General features: G+C 40.6%; 1 protein-coding gene across 1 annotated transcript in view; it reads right to left on the reverse strand.

Moving 5' to 3' along the window:
- Positions 1-14,798, reverse strand: part of LOC120979148 (ranaspumin-like) — a 25,352-nt gene extending 10,554 nt beyond the window's left edge. Inside the window, exons 1-7 of the mRNA XM_040407704.1 lie at positions 14,666-14,798; positions 14,486-14,550; positions 12,251-12,307; positions 9,644-9,700; positions 9,365-9,415; positions 7,914-7,979; positions 4,171-4,218 (exon numbers count right to left, since the gene is read on the reverse strand). Coding sequence (XP_040263638.1) covers positions 4,171-4,218; positions 7,914-7,979; positions 9,365-9,415; positions 9,644-9,700; positions 12,251-12,307; positions 14,486-14,550; positions 14,666-14,714 — 393 coding nt within the window. The 5' untranslated portion in view covers positions 14,715-14,798. The remainder of the gene's footprint in view (positions 1-4,170; positions 4,219-7,913; positions 7,980-9,364; positions 9,416-9,643; positions 9,701-12,250; positions 12,308-14,485; positions 14,551-14,665) is intronic.
- Positions 14,799-20,949: the final 6,151 nt, after the last annotated feature.

Below are 20,949 nucleotides of genomic sequence, written 5' to 3' on the forward strand. Positions count from 1 at the left end.
AAGGGTGTAAGAGGGCATAGTACACGGAATGACTAGGGGCACTGCACAGGGTGTGGTAAGAGGCCACAATGCAGGCTATAAGGGGGCACAGTACGGAATGAGGGGCACAGTACAGGGTGGCGGCACAGTCACATGACCCTGCGACATTAGAAGGTCCTTTTGGTGAATGCGGTTCATACGCCACCATAATGAGAGGCAGAGGAGTGAGACAGGGTGTGATTATGTGGCTAGAGATAAAAAATGTAACTGTTCGCCAGTACAGGCCCATAAATTAGCCAATAGGCATTTACCTGACAGCAAAGAACTTTGGATTCTGTGGCTGGAGGTACATTAGGCATTCACAGGATAAAAATGTAATTGTCAGCCAGTACAGGCCCCAAAAATTAGCCAATAGGCATTCACCTGACTGCAAAGAACTTTGGATTCTGTGGATGGAGGTACATTAGGCGGTCACAGTATAAAAATATAACTGTCTTGCCAGTATAGGCCCCAAAAATTAGGCAATAGGCATTTACCTGACAGCAAAGACCTTTGGATTCTGTGGCTGGAGGTACATTAGGCGGTCACAGGATAGAAATGTAACTGTCAGGCAGTATAGGCCCCGCAAATTAGGCAATAGGCATTCACCTGACAGCAAAGAACTTTTCATTCTGTGGATGGAGGTACATTAGGCATTCACAGGATAAAAATGTAATTGTCAGCGAGTACAGGCCCCAAAAATTAGCCAATAGGCAATTCACCTGACTGCAAAGAACTTTGGATTCTGGGGATGGAGGTACATTAGGCGGTCACAGGATAAAAATGTAACTGTTGGCCAGTACAGGCCCCAAAAATTAGCCAATAGGCATTTACCTGATAGAAAATAACTTTGAATTCGGTGGCTGGAGGTACATTGGGCAGTCATAGGGTAAAAATGTAACTGTCCGCCATCATAGGCCCCAAAAATTAGGCATTCACCCCCAAAAAAAAGACATTTTATGCCACTGTTTATACATAAGACAAGGACCATTTTTTGTTCTGGGTGGTGGCGGATATGTCTGGGCTGGCATGAGGAAATTCAATTACACATGGTCACTATAGCTGTTGAATTCCTCCGAGATCCATGCCTCATTCATTTAAAAAAATGTGAGGTAGTCCCCACTGTCATTATCGGTCACGATCCCCACGGCTGCGCTGAACGTCCTTTCAGACAGGACACTCGACGAGGGGCAAGCCAAGAGTTCCATGGCAAATTGTGCCAGCTCTGGCCACAGGTCAAGCCAGCACACCCATTAGTAAAGCGGTTCCTCGCTTCTCAGAGCTTCCACATCGGCCGTTAACCCGATGCAGTCTGACACCTGTCGGTCTAGGCGTTCCCTGAGGCTGGATCCAGAGGGCGGCTGTCGATGGGTTGTCTGCAAGAATGATCTCATATCCGAAGTGACCAACACATCTTCAAACCGCCCTTTTCTTGCAGGCACGGTAGGATTGGTACCCACACCTGTTTCACTATGGGTGGAAATTCCAGTGCCCGCAACAACAGAATGCAGCATCTCTCGCAACAAGGCCTGTAAATACTGCATACTGACAACCCTCTGTAATGCTGGTAACATGTCCACCATTTTGTGTTTGTACCAGGGGTCTAAGTACGTTGCCACCATGTACAGGTCCTTGACCTTTATGCTTTTTATACGGGGGTCCCTCTTCAAACACTGGAGCATGAAGGCCCCCTTTGCACTAAATTGGAAGCTGTGGAGCGCCCTGGCTCCTTCTCATCTTCCAGGAGAATGTCGTCCTCGGTCTCCTCCCCACAGCCACAGACAGCACCAGGGATCCCCGAAAAGTGTAAAGCCTGCTCTTCTTGCTCCTCTTCCTCCTCCCTCCAGCCACCATCCTCCTCTGACTCCTGCTGACTTGTCTTAGATGGAGTAGCCCCCCCTGGGAATTCATTCAGTATTGCGACTTCCTCATCTTCCAGCTCCTGCTCCTCGACGGCTTGATCAATGACACAACGCAATGCACGCTCCAGAAATACACGCCAAACTGGGCTGTAAAATATCTCACTGCACCGCTTAACGGCAAATAGACCACAATTTTTTCTATTTTTACACAAAAGGCTTTTCAACAGATAAGTGCAACGATGAAAGGCAAATATATTTGTATTTCGCCAGTAATACACGGCAAACTGGGCTGTAAAATATCTCACTGCACCACACAAGGGCAAAAAGGCCCTCATTTCTTTTAGATTTTTACACAAAAGGCTTTTAAACAGATAAATGCAATGATGAAAGGGAAATATATTTCTATTTCGCCAGTAATACACAGCAAACTGGCCTGTAAAATATCTCACTGTACTGCTGAGCGGCAAAGATATTTTTCCTTTTTCCACTAATACATGCAAAAAGGGCTTTAAAACAGATAAGTGCACCACTGAGCGCCAAATATATTTTACTTTGGCCACCAATACACGACAAAAATGGCTGTAATTTTAACACTTCACCAGACAACGGCTAATAAGTCCTTTTTTCCCACTAATACAAGCCAATAAATGCTTTAGAGCACATAACTGCACCGCTCAAGGGCAAATAAGATGTAGAAATATTTCCTTGTAATGAACCCTGTTAATGCCTATATAAAACAGCACTTGCACCCCAATAAGAACGGTTTGCTGGAAATACAGAGCTGTATAATGGCAATTTGTATCGCCAGTTAGTGCAACAAAGTGTAATCGGATTGTTCCTATTACCCAGGCTGTCACCTCCCTGACTAAACCCTGTTCAACAGAAATGCAGTGGAATGATTTCTCCCTATCTTATCCTTACACCTTGAATAATCTTTCCTTGCACATGTAAATCTTATTTTTTTTTTTTAGCACAATGACAATTTTTCTATCACTGTCCCTAGCGCCTGCAGACACGTCTCTCCCCGCACTAAGTACGCTGGTGAATGGCAGAATCTAAGATGGCTGCCGTATTTATAGGGCTGTGACATCACAGGGCTGGCTGGCTGCTGATTGGCTGCATACATGTCAGTATGAGTGATCCCGCCTTCCCAGAGTACCTTTCTCCATGTCCTCACACGTGCAGCAGCCATTTTAGGAAAACTGCTAATTTTTCCTGAAATTCATAACGAATTCCACTTCATCAGCTTCGATTCGCTTATCTCTAATTATAATTAATATAAAATGCTTAGCTCCTGTAAAAGTTCCTTGGGAGTACATGACTTTAAAGTAATGGAACAATAAAGAAAAGTTCGTTAAAAATTCAATCACTCCACTGATAATGCTGCTGCTGCTGCTGCTTAATTTAGAGACCAATTACAAATGATACAAGAAAAATGCTTTATCACATCATTTGATATATTACATTAAAAACAACCTGGCCCTCTCCTTATGTCTATTTTGATAAACTGTATATGTTGTGCAGCTCCTCTATTATTCTTCCTGGAAATATGTAAATAAAATTGACAACTGGACATTACTATACCCCTTGTCAAAAGGGTTTGTTACTACACAGATTGCTTTCTAGTAGGACTAATAGATGAATTGAATAATATAGAGTTCTAAGATATGATGCTCCAGAATTGTTACATTATGGGGAATACAAATATTTACATTTCAGGAGAGCTGATACGTCATCCTTAAAGGGGTTGTCCAAGTTAAATAAAAATGTGCTTTAAAAAATAAATAAAAAAAATCATAAACTCCCTTGTATCTCCCCTGTCGTTCTTATTGCTGCTGCTCCAGTCCTCCTCTAAGTGCTTATATACAAGGCTGAAGCAGTAACGTAAAGGTATCCAGAAAATGACTTCTGCAGCCAATCACTGGCCTTGGGTACAACTTGTAAGCAAACTTTTAGGTAAAGTTTTGAGTGTTAAGGTAGAGTTTCTTAACATTTCAGATATAATTTATATTATAGTTATTTGCCCTCCCTTAACATCACTTAATAAGAAATTCAGATTGTATTGGAAATTGAAAACACAGAAGGATTTAATAAATAATATTGTATATAGTTTTTAATGAAGGGAGAAGTAAACTATATAAAGATTAAAAAAAACTCCTATACAAGGGTTGTCTAAATTAAATAAAAAAATTGCCCATATCACCATGTCACCTCTTTCTATACAGTCAAAGAACACATTCTGTACAATATCAGAAAGAAACAAAGTTTCCATGCATAATTGTGTCCTTACCACGCCGCATGCTAAGTGTGCCACAGTTCCAGTTAATCTTAGTTCATCCTGTAGTAACACGAAAACACAAGTTGTTTAGGTTTTTGGATGTTAGTTGCTGCATATACTGTATTTCATGATCTCCACAACCACCATGTTCCACAACCACCATGTTTCAGAAGAAAAATTATTCATATCTTTGCAAAGATTGTAGGTGAAAATCATTATCACAGAAGTCTCGTGGGACTTTAGTAAATAAATTCGGCCATCAATTTTTTTACTTGAAAAACCTTTTTAAAACTTTGATCTGAAGTCAGCTTCAGTACCGGTTGGTACCTTGGTACCGAAGCCGACTTCTGATCCAAGTTTTAAAATGGTTTTCAAGTTTACAAATAAAAGTCCAAAGTTATTCATTGAAGTCCCGTGAATTGGAGTTTTGAACAAATCAACTTGGGGTCTTGGATCTAAAGCTCGATTCGCTTAACACTACTTATCTGCATTCTAGTCAATTGAGCACTAACATTATAGGGAAATGTAGGAAAGTAACATATTATGACTGATTGGGAAAATGTACATAGACATAATGATAACAATTAGTAACAGTATCTTGGGAAGGTGAGAACCTGAAGGAAGGTTGAAAAATAAAAGCATAATGTGACCGGTTTGGATGCTGGGGGCCCTACCACATTTTTTATATGTTTCATACAGTATGTTATCATTGTGCTTAACCTGGCTATACCCATTAGATAAGGACAGCAGATGACACTAATTTCATGGGAATCTGCCAACAATTATATATGATTTGGGAGAGCCTGGCAGCATTATATCAAGGTTTAACCTCTTAAGGATGCAACCTTGTTTTGTACTTAAGGACACGGGTTCTTTTTTTTTTCCATCTCCATATTTCAAAAGCCAGAACTTTTTAACCTTTAGAATTTTCCATTAATTAGCCACATTGGAGATAATTGTCCTTTTTTGTTGGTTGGACGAATAATTTTTTTTTTAATGCTGACATTTTGGGATAACTCTAATGTATTGTATAAATTTTATAACATTTTGGTGTGACAGTGTTAGAGAACACAATTCCACCATTGTTTTAGGGATTTTGGTTTATGATGTTCACTATGCGGTAAAAATTAGATGTTAACTTTATTCTATGGGTGAGACTATGGAGATGTTGGCTTTTTTTCTGTAAGAGCACAGTTAATTTTGGTATGAAAATAGATAGATAGACTGCATGTATAAAATGTTACATTCTCATTAACCACTTCCCATCTGGGCCCTTTGCCCCCTTCCTGACCAGGCCAAATTTTGCAAAACGGACATATCTCACTTTATGTGGTAATAACTTTGGAACGCCTTTATTTATCCAAGTCATTCAGAGATTGTTTTCTCGTGACACATTGTACTTCATGATAGTCATAAATTTGAGTCAAAATATTTCACTTTTATTTATGAAAAAATCCCAAATTTACCCAAAAATTTAAAAAAAAATCGCAATTTTCTAAATTTCAATTTCTCTGCTTTTAAAACAGAAAGTGATACCTCATAAAATATTTATTATTTAACATTCCCCATATGTCTACTTTATGTTGGAATCATTTTGGAAATGTCATTTTATTTTTTTAGGACGTTAGAAGGCTTAGAAGTTTAGAAGCAATTCTTCAAATTTTTAAGAAAATTGCCAAAACCCACTTTATAAGGACTAGTTCAGGTCTGAAGTCACTTTGTGGGGCCTACATAGTGGATACCCCCATAAATGACCCCATTGTAGAAACTACACCCCTCAAGGTATTCAAAACCGATTTTACAAACTTTGTTAACCCTTTAGGCGTTCCACAAGAATTAAAGGAAAATGGAGATCAAATTTTTAAATTTCACTTTTTTGGCAGATTTTCCATTTTAATCAATTTTTTTCTCTAACACATCGATGGTTAACAGCCAAACAAAACTCAATATTTATTACCCAGATTCTGCGGTTTACAGAAACACCCCACATGTGGTCGTAAACTGCTGTATGGGCACACGGCAGGGCGCAGAAGGAAAGGAACTCCACATGGTTTTTAGATGCCATGTCCCATTTGAAGCCCCCTGATGCACCCTTACAGTAGAAACTCCCAAGAAGTGACCCCATTTTGGAAACTAGGGGATAAGGTGCCAGTTTTATTAGTACTATTTTTGGGTACATATGATTTTTTGATCATTCAATATAACACTTTATGGGGCAAGGTGACCAAAAAATTGGTTGTTTTAGCACAGTTTCTATTTATTTATTTTTACAGCGTTCACCTTAGGGGTTCAGTCAAGTGACATTTTTATAGAGCAGATTGTTACGGACGTGGCGATACCTAATATGTATACTTTTTCTCATTTATTAAAGTTTTACACAATAATAGCATTTTTGAAACCAAAAAATTATGTTTTAATGTGTCCATGTTCTGAGAGCTATAGTTTTTTTATTTTTTGAGAGATTTTCTTATGTAGGGGCTCATTTTTGCGGGATGAGGTGACGGTTTTATTGGTACCATTTTGTGGGACATACGCGTTTTTGATCACTTGGTGTTGCACCTTTTGTGATGCAACGTGACAAAAATTGCTTGTTTTGAAACAGTTTTTTTTTTTTTTTACGGTGTTCACCCGAGGGGTTAGGTCATGTGATATTTTTATAGAGCTGGTTTTTACGGACGCGGCAATACCTAATATGTATACTTTTTTTTATTTGTTTCACTTTAACACAATAATAGCATTTTTGAAACCAAAAAAATTATGTTTTAGTGTCTCCATGTTCTAAGAGCTATAGTTTTTTTATTTTTTGAGAGATTTTCTTATGTAGGCGCTCATTTTTTGCGGGATGAGGTGACGGTTTTATTGGTACCATTTTGTGGGACATACGCGTTTTTGATCACTTGGTGTTGCACCTTTTGTGATGCAAGGTGACAAAAATTGCTTGTTTTGACACCGTTTTTTTTTTTTTTTTTTTTACGGTGTTCACCCGAGGGGTTAGGTCATGTGATATTTTTATAGAGCTGGTTTTTACGGACGCGGCAATACTAAATATGTCTATTTTACTTTATTTTTTCTATTTAAATTTTTTTTTTTTTATTCCTAACTTGGGAACTTTTTTTTTTTTTACATGTGAAACTTTATTTTATTTTATTTTTTCAACCCTTTATTTTTTTTTTTTTTTTTTACACTTTTCGTCCCCCATAAGGTCATACAAGACCTCTGGGGGACATTTGCTTCACTTTTTCTTTTTTTTTTCACAGTTGATTTCTCCTGTAACTGGGGCTGAGATAGTAGCCCCAGTTACAGGACAAATGCACCCCTATAGAGGCTGTACAGCAGCAATCCAGCGCTGTACAGCCTCACAGCAGGGCTGATCGAGGTCTCTGAGAGACCTCACACAGCCCCTGCACTCTCCGGTCACGGCGGTCACATGACCGCCGGGCCGGAACAGGAAGCGCACAGCGCTTCCTTCTCTGCAGACACAGCGCTCGGTGAGCGCTGTGTCTGCAGCGATCGTGAAGGCAGGGACACCTGGGAACTGTCCCTGCCTTGTCTTAGGGTTGCCCTGCTGTCACTGACAGCGGGCAACCCGATCAGCAGCTGCACGATTAGCGTGCAGCTGCTATTTCTGACAGGACGTTTTAAAACGTGCTGTCAGAAATAGACGTCCACCCATAGGACGTTTATATCCTATGGGCGGACGTGAGGCGGTTAACAAATGTCCTGCTATAAAATAAATAAGTAGATTAAAAACTTACTGCAGCCTTCAGGATGTTAAAGACTGCTTTTTGTCCTTCACCTCCAATATCTGCTACAAGATCTTCCTGTAGTAGGATACAAAGTTCTAAAATTTTAGATAAACAATGAAATTATTTTTTCATTTTGATGTAAGTGTACACATAAAACCCTTCAATTAATTAATTTAGCATTTAGGACAAACAAAATATGGGTCTGCTTTTAATTTTATGCAAGCATGATGTTGAGAAAGTTTTTCTATCAGTTTATCTGTCATCTATCTGTATACAGTATATCGGGACAAGCATGTAATAGAAACCACAATACAGTAACATATGAACAGGACTGAATATTAAGTGTAAAACCAAATTTATCTTGCTGTCATGTAAGAGTAGGGAACAGTGCAGCCTTATGCTCCATCCAAGCAATTGTTCCTACCTACTTGCACAATCCATCCTAAGTGACGGCTCACAACTGGTCGAAAGTCCCTTCTTAAATAAGTGCAGGGGCCTAAACCAAAATGGGAAAAAGAGTAGCAAGGCAGAAAGAGGTGAAAACCAGACAGGTAAAAACAGAACTGGATCAGGATCCCAAATCAAAAACAAATACACGGCAAAGTGAAACCAGGAGATAATTTAAGAGACAAAGGTCAGAAACTAGCATAATCAAATACCAATAGGGTCATGTCAGAGACAAAATCAGTAATCAGAAGCAATGTCAAAGTCGGCAAGCAAAGGTCAGTGATCCAGAATAGCAAACACACAGAAGCTAGTCTAGCTTAAAAACCAATCACAGACACCGGTGGCCAGGAGCTGCTTGTTTTAAATAGCTCGCCCATGTGACCTAGGCACAAAGCCTGATTAGTCAAGCAGCCCCACTGTCAGAGGGGCTAGTTGTCATAGCTGCACCGCTGCCATATTGTCGGTGGACTCGCCTCAGGAGCACAGACAGGTTAGTGCATGACACTTGCCATCTTCTGTCAGCCATTTATTTTAATTATTTCAATGGTGAACAGAGAAGCTAGAGCACATTTATGAGTGTAGAGGACATGATACATTTTTGCCTTGTGATATTTTATTATAAATATCACACTTTTTTCAATTTTTCATATCAATTCTAATAATTATATATAATAATACTAATACATTAAGCTCTGTAAGAGCAGAGACACAGTTTCTTTGTGGCAGTCTTTGCTGCAGTTTTTGAGAAATAGAAGTAGATCCAACAGGAAGGAGAAATATAAATCATTCCTTTGTATTTATCATTGTCTTCAAACCCACTTCTGGATCTGTCTCAAAAATGAAAACTGCCACAAAATGCAGTGTCTTCTACCACCCTAACAGGACGATTCAACAACTGCAATATACTGTTATAATTGACTGAACTTGACTCTTCTTTTGAATACTGTATAACTTCTGTATAATGTGGAAGGTACATGATCACTGATCAGCTTTACTTATCTGTATTCACTTACAACTGATTTATTTGTGCCAAGTAGTTTATCCAGAGGGCAGCTTGCACATTGCTGTTAAGGTAGCAAGAAAAACAAAAATATTATAGGACATTAGATATATTAACAATATTTTGGTTATTATAATTAGAGATAAGCAACTCGAAGCAAAACAAATTGACTTTGGATCTGAATTTCAGGAAAAATGTGATTCACCACAAAGTCGATTCAAAGTCGATTCGCTCAACAGCAATTATTAATGTACATGCTTAATGTGTCACAACAGGAAGTTATGTTTCTCACCATTATTGCTATCAATTCACGGAAAGCAGCTTCAAATTCTTTTTTATTGTTTTTTATCTGTGGAATAACAATTGTGAGAGTGACTATGGTGAAGTGCGTGTAAAATCGAATTTTGATAAACATCTGATTAACATCTTATATTACATTTTATTATTTTAAACATAGAGACTTTTTAGACTCTGTAATGTGTTTTTTGTGACAATTTTGTTATTAGGGACAAGGTTTTGAGGACTGCACTATATGACTGTCGGTGTCATTCCTGCTAATCCTTGGATATTGTCCTATACTTGTGTGAGCAGCACATGATCAGGCCATTATATCAGCCTCTGAATATTCAATATTTACATTCACTGTCAACAAGCAGAGGTCTTGAAAATGACAAGAAATTCAATAATATACATTAGGATTGGGAATCCCCTTTAAAAAGGACCTGTCACCTCTCCTGACATGCCTGTTTTAACAACTACTTGCCTTCCCCTCTAATACCAATTCTGTAGCACCTAATCTTATGACTCTGGGTTATGCTATTGCTTTATTATTTCAACAAGAAGTTATGAATGAATTGCTAGCAGTCTGCCGTAAGGGTACAGAGGGGTGGTAACCAGTAGGAGGTGTGTCTCACGTTATCCAGTCAGTGCTGCCATTCTCAGACAACTGGTTACCACCCCTCTGTACTCTTACTGCAGACTGCTAGCAATTCATTCATGACTTCTAGCTGAAATAATAAAGGAATGACACAAGATAGAGCCATACGACTAGATGCTCCACAATTGTTATTACATGGGTTAGCTATTAAAAAAGGCATGTCAGGGGTTGTCTCATCATAGACAATGGGGGAATATTGCTAGGATATGCCCCCATTGTCTTATAGGTGCGGGTCCCACAGCTGGGACCCGCACCTATATCAGGAACGGAGCCCTGCAAGGTGGTGGCTGAAGGACTCTGGTCTGGCCAACCACCAAGCCAGCTCCCCATAGAAGTGAATGGGAGTGCACCATGCATGACTGGCCATCACTCCCATTCACTTCTATGGGTTCAACGGAAATAGCCGAGCCAGCGCTATTTTCGCCGGCCCCATAGAAAATGAATAGAGGGCGGCTGAGCATGCACAGTGCACCCTCCTTCACTTTCGGTGCTCTGTTCTCTATATAGGTGCGGGACCCACACCTATAAGACAATGGGGACATATCCTAGCCATATGCGCTATTGTCTATGATGAGAAAACCCCTTTAAGCTAAGTTGTGTATTGATATCTTTTGAAGTGAAAAATAAAGGGGGCTCTGTAAAAAATGGTTGAGAGTTCACGCTTTCTGGTTTAGGAGATACAAACATATGATATCATCATAAGTTGCAATTCATTTTTATAGTACCGTGATTCAGAATTATAGATCTAGAAACTTTGAGGTTTACAGATATTTAATTCTTCCTCTTCCTTCCATTCTACATGGTTACTTATAGATTAATCATTAGCATTTTTATAGCATTCACTATAGAAGAAATACATAGATGATTGACAGCAGGAAAACAAGACCTTAAAGGGGTTGTCTCATCTCAGACAATGGGGACATATTGCTAGGATATGCACTCATTGTCTGATAGGTGCGGGTCGCAAGAACTAAGCCCTGAAAGTGGTGGAGGGCGCACTGCGTATGCTAGGGGGCCGCCAAAAATAGCAGAGCGCTTGCTCGGCTACTTCTGTCAGGCCCATAGAAGTGAATGGGGGTGTTCATGTGCGGTGCGCTCCGATTCACTTCTATGAGGAGAGCACTGGGTGGCAGTCGGACCGGAGTCCTCCAGCCACCACTTTGCCGGGCTCCGTTTAGGAGATAGCTGAGGGACCCGGCGGTGGGACCCGCACCTATCAGACAATGGGGGCATATCCTAGATATATGCCCCTATTGTCTGAGATGAGAATGCCCCTTTAATCTTCCATATTTTTTTTTCTTTTTTACCTAGTGATTAGGATAAGAGGATTAAAGCAAATATGTCACCTGTAATATTTTGAAGAAAAAAAAAACACCAACAAATAAGTGTTAACATAAATTAAAGACCTGATTTAAGCAGTAGATCATTTTCTGATTACATTGATTAATCTTAAGTAATGGCTTTTTATTAGTCTCTGTTCACTTTTGCAAGATATTATTATTTTTTTTACATCAGAGCTATAGTAGTAAGGCTCGTTCAGTTTTCTAGCATATATTGGCAATCTTTAGGGATTCTATTGGGGTTCTGCTATTGGTCACAACAGGAAAAAATCAGTTTTCTTGCCATCAGAATTACCGGAGAGAATGCTGGAAACCCCACAGAGGCTCTGAATGCTACTAACAGCAGAGGTTTTTATTGCCATTTGTGTTTAATTTTTAAAATGCAAACCATGGAGGGAGATTTATCAAACTGGTGTAAAGGAAAACTGGCTTAGTTGCCCCTAGCAACCAATCAGATTCCAACTTTCATTTTGACAGCTTCTTTGGAAAATTAAAGTTGGAATCTGATTGGTTGATATGGGCAACTAAGCCAGATCTACTTTACACCAGTTTGATAAATGACCCCCCCATGTCCTTATGTGTTCTCATTATCAATAAAGTCTGATACTTATGAAATACTTACCCCATCTTCATAGTTACATATAAAGTATATCAGTTTTTCAAGATAATCTGGAGTAATCTAGTTAATAAAAGACAAGTAAAAAATTGTAAATATAATACGGTTTATAAATATATGACCAGATCAAATTATTTCATATACGTGCAAATATGCATATGAAACCATAAAAATGCACTGCTGTAGTTCACCAGCAGCATGTTATAGATCAGGAGGAGCTGAGCAGACTTATATACAGTATATACAGTATTGTGGTGAAGTGCACAGTAGAGGTGTGGAGGGCGTATATATCTTAGTCCACGTCCCTAGTCCACTACAGGTTCCTCTGGCCCCAAGTGAGGCCAGTAGTGTTGAGCACTAATGTTCGAATAGCGAGAATTCGCGAATATTTAGAATATAGTGCTATATATTCATTATATCGAATATTCAGCATTTTTTTTCCATCTGAACACATGATTCCTCTCTGCTTCTTGCTTGTGGACCAATGAGAAGGAAGCAACGTCAAGTTCACAACAATACTTAGTGCACCAATCATTAATCTGTAGTCAGACCTGCTAAAATGTGAAGTTGCACGTAGTGCGAAAAAATACTCTAATCATTGCCGATTAGGCAATCGCAAATATATTGGAGCACTTGACTCTATTTGCATATAAAGCTATTCTAATGTTCTGCCGTGCCAACCATTTTCTCCAGTCTCAGGAACTTATACCAGCTTGAAAAATGTAGCCAAAGTGACCCACGCCTGAATATCGCGTTACAAATTCGCATTATGCGATTTTTACATTGCCGATTTTTCGCATTTAATAAAATAATCTCGAATTCTCGAAATTCACATATATATGACGAATATTCTACAAAATATTTGTGAAAAATCGCAAATTCGAATATAGCCCCTGCCGCTCATCACTAGAGGCCAGGTGTGATTAATCACTGAAGGATAAATCAATCCTCAGTGTGTGAGAGTTTTAGGGGGGTCGCACAGTCAGAGTCGGGAGGACTGCTGGACCATATGCTCCCAAGGTATTGTGTGGTCACTGTCAGGAGGATTGGTGGACCGAGACCCCAATGGGTTGCATTGGTCACAGCTAGAAAGCTGTATGACCCCGTGGCTGAGTGAAGCTGAATACCACAGTCTGAACACTGAGCTAGAGGTGAGTTAGAGAAAACCTCTGTATAGTGAGCGCCTAAGCCGGGTAAGGATTTCATGTTTTGTGTTGATGTAACATGTTGTGATATGAATGCTGCGATTTCATTGTGCCAAGTGATGCCAAATTTGGAAGTGTGATGTGCTGTGTGACAAATAAAGCACAGTTTGAGCTTGAAACCCCCCCCCCTGTGTTTGTTGAGAAGACTGTAATTGCTGACCCCCTGTGAGAGAGCTCGATCCCTTAAAATATATACTTCAGAAAAGTGCTGAAAAACTAAAAAAAGTCATAAATTATGGTGCACAGATGTTGTGTGCCATAATATCCAACTTTTTTTTATGCCACAATTGGGTTTGATACATTTCCCTGAATGAATTGGTGATATTCAGTGATTGGCAGCATTTCCTGTACTGAGTGGTACTTGTTTGAGTGGTAACCGCTCAATACTAGCAAAGCAGGGAGGCAGGAGGAAGCTTCTCTGCTGCATACAGGGACAGTTATAATATAGTACTGTCCCTATGTACAGTAGAGAAACTTCTCCCTGCACTCACCGCTCACACAGGCATCGCTCGCGGCGGCTGGTTAATTGCACAGTACACTTGGAGTACAGGGGGAGAGCTCACTGACAGCGCTGGCCGTACTGCTCAGTGAGCAGGACTAAAGTGTGGTTATTTATATGTTAATATATATAATGTATTGTCACTTAATAAGCCCCACTACAGGAAGGAGCAGTGTGGGCAGCCGCCCACCAACTCCCTTTCTATCTTCCTAGTCAGTGCAGCACTGTAATGTTAGGAAGACGGATGTCGGTTAGCAGTGGCTCTGAAATAGATTGCCGCTAAGGGACATTTCAGCCCGTTTTCCCTAAATAAAGTATATTACAAAAATGTTCCCTATCCTTGTCCCTACCCATTATTAAAACAAAAAATATATGGCAGTTACACTTTAAATAATATAAGAGTTGAACCATTGTAACCACCCAATTTTATTTTTATTCTGGCATAATACAAATTAGTAATAATTATCATTATAACTATGCCTCCAAATTTCAATGTGAAAAGCAGTTTTTAAGATCTTAAATCTTCAAAATGATTACCGTTAATGCATTTTGGAGGCACTGCAGAGTAGTCGCTGCTTGATATCTCTGTATACAATCAAAGCCTTCCCACACATAGGAAAAAAGAAAAGCAACAAGTCAGTTTAACGTTCATTTATGTAAAAGCTGTAAGTTTCAACTGTATGGTGCAATCTACCATATTATATCTACAGTACATACCATGAGAAACGCTGAGACCAGCAAGGACGAAGAGTAGAATAGTCTTCATTGTGCAGATTGTTCGGCTCAAGGCATGAAAGGCACCAATCAGAGTTCTCCTTTTATAGGAGAAAATACTGAGGTCACATAAGATGGCACTACCCAATATTGGAAAGTGCCCAATATACTGGTTTCTTTAATGTGAGAACTGTAAAGATGAAGAATATTGTTACAGCTTAAAAAACATTTAATATTTGCTAACAATATTTATACTGTATTAAATGTAAACATGAATAAATTAGAATAATGTATTTACCCCCCAGCTTTTTACATCAGCCATATTTTGTTCTGCGGAAAAAAAATTTTTGCTTAAGAAATTTAAAGGGAATGTGTCAACAGAAATTGACATTGTCTGAATCAGATTTTTATGACTGACATACGTTTAAAGAATTTTGAAAGCCCAAATTTTGAATCTTATTTTTAATTTTACATGTCGATTATCTACTTTTTTAAACAATAGCCATAAAATCCAGCAGTTTTTCACACTGGCCACTAAACATAATAGAAGCCACTTTTTGGTCTGTACAGATCACTTTACTGTAGTTACCTGCATATCTGTCTGTCACGAGGGTGTCAAGAGCCACGTCTGACTCCATTATACCCGGGGTTGGGAAGTCGCAGCGGGTGGCTGCGCGCTCTATGTCTAAAGATCACGCTGCTTCTTAATGATAGCTTTCTGTGTTTGATTTGTAATCCTTTTTGTCTCACTCAGGGATCCGTAGCTTCTTCTCCTCAGCTGTTTCTTGTCCATCACTCCCAACCTCCTTATATTCTCCCTCCCACTTCTCTGGTTGCCAGATAAAGAGCTTCCTGCCTGGACTTCTATACTGACCCACTGGAGCTGAGTTGCTGTGATTCCTGGTTGTTGTTTCAGAGCGTTACCCTCCGGATCCCTGTTGGGCTTTTGTTGTCCGCTGTTGTCGCCCACCTGGGATTATATGTTTTGTCTGTATTGTCTGTCCTCTCCTTGGTGTTTTCCTTTAGTGTTAGTGGTGAGGACTAGTGTTCCCACCGCCCTATTCACTACTTAGGGCTCATCTTAGGGAAAACCAGGGTTTAGGCACGTGACCGGCGTACGGGTGAGAAACCCGTCTAGGGACGTCAGGGCAGTCAGGTGCCAGCCTCAAGGTGAGTTAGGGGTCTCCACCTTTCCCTCTCCCTTGGACAGGGCCTTCCCTTTGCCCTCCCTTTGCGCCGGTCGTGACACTGTCATTCTAACCCTGCCTGTTATGATATCACTTTTTATATAGATAAGTCAGGGTCCAACATTCACAATAGGTGATTGTCAAAGCTTATCTATTTTTTCCCTGTACAATGACCTCTGCACAGGTCACAGAGCATGCCTAGAAAACTTTCGCATAGAAGTCAATAGGGTCCCCTCCGGACTATTGTGTCTATGGTCCATGGGGCTGCCATAAAGCAATGTTATTAATGCTTTCTAAATGCTGTTAAGAACAGCTCAGGCAAGATGGTAGTTACGATAATCGTGTTCAGGAAAATAGAAGAAATATATTTGTAATCAGAAAATAAAAACATTTGAAAAAAAGGATATGTTGTGTTGCTGTCTGGTTTAAACTGGTGAACCATTTCTCATAAGGCTAGTTTCACACTAGCGGCAGGGGAGTCCGGCAGACTGTTCCGGCGGGTGAACAGCCTGTCAGATTGGACCTGCCTCTAGTTCACGTGTGCCCTCGGACTGCCACTCCGTCCCCATTGACTATAATGGGGGTGGGGCGGTGTTCCGGCGGCAGCACGGCAGTGCACGGCTAGAGGCAGCCGGACTAAAAGTACTACATACAGTACTTTTAGTCCGGCTGCCTCTCGCTATGCGCTGCCATGCTGCCGCCGGAACTCTGCCCCCGCCCCATTACAGTCAATGGGGATGGAGCGGCAGTCCGGGGGTACACGTGAACTAGCGGCAGGACGGATCTGACAGGCTGTTCACCCACCGGAACAGCCTGCCAGACTCCCCTGCCGCTAATGTGAAAGTACCTTAAGAATGAGTTGTTTTGAGTGAGAAACAGAAACTCACACATATTACACCCAAACACCTGAAAAATGCCATTGTTTTTGTTAGTATGTTTCTTTTTTGTGTGGTGATTTTTGTAAGCCAGGAAAATAGAATAATGCATACCCCCACTAATGCTAGCTCCTGCCAGAAAATACGCCAGAACACACCATTGTCTGAGCATACTTTGGTTTTTCAAAAATGTGAGTGACCCAAAAAATCCAATGCAAGTGAAGAAAATGCTATACAAATGTAATCTAAAATACAACTATAAATGTGGCAGTTTTTGTAAAAGATCATATGTATTTGAAAACATTTTAAAATAAGAAACTGAAGTCGGCTTTGGTACCGAGGTACCAGCCAGTACCAAAGCTGGCTTTGGATTCCTATTTTGAAATATTTATAAAAACGCAGCTAGTAATACCAAAGTCATTCACCAAAGTCTTGCGTAACTTCAACCGAGAAGAAGTTCTGCTACAAAGAGCCCATACAGAAAAAGCATTACAAACAAATGGGGTAATTTATAATACTGGTGTAAAGTAGAACTGGCTTAGTTGCCCGTAGCAACTAATCAGATTCCACCTTTTATTTTTGACAGCTCCTACTTTACACCACTTTGATAAATGGCCCCAAAAGTTTTCTTAACAAATCGACTTCGGATCTATGATCCGAAGCTCGATTTGGTCAAGCCTACTGAGCACCACCATGCTAATCAAGACCGTGTTCTTGGAGTCTGTGAATATACGCCGAGAGGATCAACAGAAGACAAGGTTCTGTAGTGCCAACATATTTGCCTTTTGAATTTAAATTTAATTATTAAACCAATCTACATATACTTGGTATTATTTTTCACAGAACACATGAGATTTTTCTTTTGTGCCATTAGATGTGAGACATAATATAGATAAAAATATTTGGTTTGGGGGGCACTCAGTTATCTAGTGCTGTATGGACTATTGTAGGTCAGTTTAGTATTCAACAATCAGTTTATTCGACAATACACATATATAAAAACATATAACATACCTGGGTGTGGGGCACCCAAAATGCACTTAGGGTCAAAATGCTTATTAAAAGTGGTTGATCAACCTCTTATGATAAAATTAAAATAGAAATAAAATAAAAGGAAAATAGAAAAATATTTTATAAATGGCGTAAAAATATAAAAACGTAGAAAATAGTCACTTGTGATGTTGTCAATAGTGTCCTCTTATCGTGTAAGACAAAATATATAATAATAATAATAATTGACAGATTTCAAGCCAACATCCTGTGGTTTCTTCAGAAACAACATAGTGTTGTTTCTGAAGAAACCACAGGATGTTGGCTTGAAATCTGATTGGCTGTTTGTGGCTTCACCCACTTTTAAAAATTTGAACCCAAGTTCAACCCAATTACTGAGTGTGCCAAATTTGAGGACCCTGCCATTAACAGTCAAAGAGCGGCACTAATTAAAATTTTCCCATATAAAACGAATGGCTGAAATGTGATTGGCTGTCAAAGGCTTCACCCACTTTTCCTAAATTCTAACCACGCTCACCCAGTGATCCATGGCGCCAGTTTGGGGACTCTTGCTTTCATATTGTAAGAATAACAGCTTTTTACATTTTCTCATTGAAGTCAATAGGGAAAATCTGATTGGTTGTTTGTGGCCCCGCCCCCTTTTTTCGAGTCCCCAAAATGTGACAGAAATTTTCAGGTTGACCCCATGACTAAGTGACCCAAGTTTGGTGAGTTTAACTTCAAAGCTGTACGAGTGTCAAAAGTTTACAGTTTTCCAATGAAAGTCTATGATAAAAAGTGGGGTTTTCAGGGGGCCGCCCCCAGGGGCACGGAGGGTGGGATCGGTTAAAAAAACACAAGCAACCTATTCGGGTATGTGCCGAACAAGTGTTCAAAGTTTGGTATCGAATAGAAAATAGCAAAATTTTCACTGGCCGTTGCTAGCTCGGCCCACTTTGGGGTGTCCACTCAAAATTTACCCTTTTATTCGGGTTGACACCAACAATATGTGGTCTGAGTTTGGGGAGTGTAGCTTTAAAACTGTGCGAGTCGGAGCGATTTGAAAATTTTCCCTGTCAAAGTCAATGGCAAAAAAAGGGTCTTCGGTGGTCTGCCGCAGGGGCCCAGAGGGTGGGATCACTTATTAAAGCGCAAGCAACTTATCTCACTATAGGTTGAAGAAGTGTGGAAAGTTTGGCGTTTGTAACCCCAAAACTGTAAGAGGTGTAGCGTATAGAAAAAGGGTGGTGAAGAATAATAATAAAACTGAATAACTAGATGGTGTCGTTTCTAAAGAAACCACAGGATGTTGGCTTGAAATCTGATTGGCTGTTGGTGGCCCCGCCCACTTTTCTGAATTTGAATCCTAAATTGTCCAACTGTACCAAGTTTGGGGATCCTGCCATTAACAGTGTAAGATCAGCGGCAGTTTTAAATTTCCCCATTAAAACAACTGACTAAAATTTGATTGGGTGTTGTAGACTCAACCCACTTTTTTATTAATTTTAACCTTTGTCACACACTGACCCACCCTGCCGAGTTTGGGTGCTGTGGCTTAAATACTGTAAGAATGACAGCTTTTTAAAGGTTTCTCATTGAAGTCAATAGGGAAAATCTGATTGGTTGTTGTTGGCTCCGCCCACTTTTTCTGTTTTTATAGTGGAAGTAACCTATGACCTGATTTCTGATATTTGAAGCCCCTGACATCAATAATGGCAGCATTTTTCAATTTTCCCATTGAAATCAATCAAAGAAATCTGATTGGTTGGTTTTGGCCCCACCCACTTTTCTGAATTTTAATCCTAATCCTAAATTGTTTAACTGTACCAAGTTTAGGGACCCTGCCATTAACAGTGTAAGATCAGCGGCAGTTTTAAATTTCCCCAATAAAACAACTGACTAAAATTTGTTTGGCCATTGTAGACTATGCCCACTTTTAATAAATTTTAACCTTTGTCACACACTGACCCACCCTGCTGAGTTTGGGTGCTGTGGCTTAAATACTGTGAGAAGGGCAGCAATTTCAATTTTCTCACTGAAGTCAATAGGGAAATTCTGATTTGTTGTTTGTGGCTCCGCACACTTTTTCGAGTCCCCAAAATGTGACAGAAATTTTCAGGTTGACCCCATGATTAAGTGACCCAAGTTTGGCGAATTTAACTTAAAAGCTGTACGAGTCACAAAAGTTAAAAATTTTCCAATGAAAGTCTATGGGAAAAAATGGGATCTTCGGGGGGGCCGCCCCAAGGGCCCGGAGGGTGGGATCGCTTAACAAAGCACAAGCAACCTATTCGGGTATGTGCCAAACAAATGTGCAAAGTTTGGTAATTGTACTCCTAAAACTGTGGGAGGAGAAGCGTATAGAAAATTGCTACATTTTCATTAGCAGTTGCTAGCTCCGCCCACTTTGGGGTGTCAAAGTCTATGGGGAAAAAGTGGCGTTTGGGGGCCCGCCACAGGGGCCCGGGAGGGTGGGAACGGTTATTAAAGCACAAGCAACAAACTTCGCTATAGGACAAAGAAGTGTGGAAAGTTTGGGGTATGTACCCCCAAAACTGTAGGAGGAGTAGCTTTTAGAAAGAGAGGGGGCGCCAAGAATAATAATAACTAGAAAGTGTCGTTTCTAAAGAAACCACAGGATGTTGGCTTGAAATCTGATTGGCCTGTTGGTGGCTCCACCCAAGGGTCGGAGTGGGTGCACCTAAGGGTCAGGGTAGGTGCACCTAAGAGTCGGGGTGGGTGCACCTAATGACTAGGGTGAGTGCACCTAAGGGTCGGAGTGGGTGCACCTAAGGGTCGGAGAAAGTGCACCTAAGGGTCAGGGTGGGTGCACCTAAGGGTCAGGGTGGGTGCACCTAAGAGTCGGGTGGGTGCACCTAATCGTTGGGGTGGGTGCACCTAATGACTAGGGTAAGTGCACCTAAGGGCCGGAGAGGGTGCACTAAAGGGTCGGAGTGGGTGCACCTAAGGGTCGGAGTGGGTGCACCTAAGGGTCGGAGTGGGTGCACCTAAGGGTCGGAGTGGGTGCACCTAAGGGTCGGAGTGGGTGCACCTAAGGGTCGGGGTGGGTGCACCTAATGACTAAGGTGAGTGCACCTAAGGGTCGGAGTGGGTGCACCTAAGGGTCGGAGTGGGTGCACCTATGGGTCGGAGTGGGTGCACCTAAGGGTCGGAGAGGGTGCACCTAAGTGTAGGGGTGGGTGCACCTAAGGGTCAGGGTGGGTGCACATAAGAG

Source organism: Bufo bufo, chromosome 9 (assembly GCF_905171765.1).
Source record: "Bufo bufo chromosome 9, aBufBuf1.1, whole genome shotgun sequence".
NCBI lineage: Eukaryota > Metazoa > Chordata > Amphibia > Anura > Bufonidae > Bufo > Bufo bufo.